The following is a 2,540-nucleotide window of genomic DNA, read 5'->3' on the forward strand; positions in this document are numbered from 1 at the left end:
TCGGCTGTCGAGACGCGAGGACAGGCGCGTCGATGTGAGGGCGAGCACCAGGCTGCCAGCCACCGGTATAGGCAGGCGGGGCACCATATGGCATAGGGGCGGACCAGGGCATAGGACACGCCTGGACTAGCCCTGTCCATGGATCAGGAGATGGGCGCCATCCGGGCAGCGGCGGTGGTGCAGTTGATGAAGCTGGGGCGGTGGTGGTGCAGTTGGCGGAGCCGGGGCGAAGCAAGAGCGGGCGCCGTGTGGAACTGCGGCGGCCTAGGGTTTTTGCCCCGGTAGTTGGGACTTCGACGCTAGCCGGATGGTTGAGGAGGTGATGTTGCTGGATGTGGCGGTGGCGGCGTCGACGCAGGCGGGCGAGGAGAAGCAGTGAAGACCTGAGGACGGGAGTCCTTCGTAGTTAGGGCACGATCGGCCCATTGGAGCATCGAGCAAACCTCGACGAAGGAGGGACGCGGGCGCATCATAGGGATGAAGGAGGCCTGCTTCTCGAACCGCTCGCTGAGGCCGACGAGGAGGACGTTGATGAGTTGGCGATAGTCGATCGGATCACCAAGTTCGTGGAGTTCATCTGCGATCGCCTTGAGGCGTTGGCAGTAGACGTCGACTAGTGAATCACACTGCACCGTATTCTGAAGCTCGGTGTGGAGATTGTTGGCGCGAGCGTTGACATTGTCCTGGAAGAGCTGACGAAGGGCCGCCCATAGATCGGCAGCGGAGGCGCCGTCACAATGGACGAGATTGAAGATCTCTGTGAAGACTCCCATGTAGATCCATTGAATAATGGCGAGATCATCCTTGACCCATTGCGGATCATGAAGTTGAGGAAGAGAGTCATCGGCAACGTGAGAGCATAGATTGCATCGCCCAAGGTGGACGTCGAAGAGGTGACGCCAATGGTAGTAGTTGTGAGCAGCGAGGTCTAGGGTTACGGGGATGTAGGGGCTAATATCGGAGATGATGTTGGTGAAGGAGATGGAAGGGGGTATTGGTGGAGGTAGAGCTAGAGTAGAGGTAGAGGCGGAGGAGACCGTGGCCGCGGCGACCTTGGCGGCGACGATGGCGGCGCGCCGCTCAAAGTAGCTGGGCGGCGGCAACGATGGCGGGGCTGGCGGGTTAGCCATACCCTAGGATCGAAAGTTTGATACCATGTAGAATTGTATTGAATAATTGTTGATGCAATATTGTGCCGGTACAAGAAATATATATAAGAGCTAAGCCGCACCTGACCTAGCATTATTACAAACCGAGTAGGAGTCATAATCCTAATACAAGTTGTATTCTAACACTTTTAAGTACGAGTACTAGGATTTTAACACGGTTACGCACCGAGCCTAGTCCTCGATAAATACGTGAGTACCAGGAAAGTCTGGTCCTCAAGAATAAATAGGACCCTAAATTTGCCTCCGTGAGGATTTGAACCCAAATGTGGGGTTTGTACATCCACATGGCGGTAACACTTGGGTATTCAGTTGTAGAATTGATTATTTGAGATGTGATCGGTCACTGTTCGTGGACACACCCCGCAGACCACCGGCATGTGTGAGGTCGGATTTGCCAAGTCCGACTTTAGATGCTCTAAGCTCACAGGAGGTTCGTTCCGTGAGCTAGCTTATGATATTTTTTCTCGACGAAAGACTCCATATAGCCAAAGATGGGCATCAAAGGGCCACCAGGGGACCCACAAGGCAGGGGGGCGCGCCTCCCACCCTCGTGGACGGTGGATGGCCCCCCTCTGGTGGTGGGTTTCGTAGTAATTTCAAAAAAATTCCTACGCACACGCAAGATCATGGTGATGCATAGCAACGAGAGGGGGAGAGTGTGATCTACGTACCCTTGTAGATCGACAACGGAAGCGTTAACTTGGTTGATGTAGCCGTACGTCTCCACGGCTCGACCGATCAAGCACCGAAACTACGGCACCTCCGAGTTCTAGCACACGTTCAGCTCGATGACGATCCCCGGACTCCGATCCAGCAAAGTGTCGGGGAAGAGTTCCGTCAGCACGACGGCGTGGTGACGATCTTGATGTACTACCGTCGCAGGGTTTCGCCTAAGCACTGCTACAATATTATCGAGGACTATGGTGGAAGGGGGCACCGCACACGGCTAAGAATATGATCACGTGGATCAACTTGTGTCTCTAGGGGTGCCCCGTGCCTCCGTATATAAAGGCTCAAAGGGGGGCTGGCCGGCCAAGAGGTGGCACGCCAGGAGGAGTCCTACTCCTTCCGGGAGTAGGACTCCCCCCTTTCCTAGTTGGAATAGGATTCGCGGAGGGGGGAAAAGAGGAGAGAGAGGAGGAAGGGGGGCCGGCCCCCTCTCCTTGTCCTATTCGGACCAAGGGGGGAGGGGCGCGCGACCCATCTTTGGCCACCTCTCCTCTCTTCCACTAAGGCCCACTAAGGCCCATATACTTCCCGGGGGGTTCCGGTAACCTCCCGGTACTCCGGTAAAATCCCGATTTCACCCGGAACACTTCCGATATCCAAACATAGGCTTCCAATATATCAATCTTTATGTCTCGACCATTT

At 55.4% G+C, this 2,540-nt stretch overlaps 1 protein-coding gene across 1 annotated transcript; it reads right to left on the reverse strand.

The window, feature by feature from the left end:
* Nucleotides 1-299: 299 nt before the first annotated feature.
* LOC147984220 (uncharacterized) lies at nucleotides 300-1,130 on the reverse strand. Its single transcript, XM_087541012.1, has one exon. It carries the CDS (start codon nucleotides 1,128-1,130, stop codon nucleotides 300-302), a length of 831 nt encoding a protein of 276 aa, XP_087397138.1.
* Nucleotides 1,131-2,540: the final 1,410 nt, after the last annotated feature.

Source organism: Triticum urartu, chromosome 2A, assembly GCF_056163025.1.
Source record: "Triticum urartu cultivar PI428250 chromosome 2A, HENAU_Tu73, whole genome shotgun sequence".
Classification (NCBI taxonomy): Eukaryota; Viridiplantae; Streptophyta; class Magnoliopsida; order Poales; family Poaceae; genus Triticum; species Triticum urartu.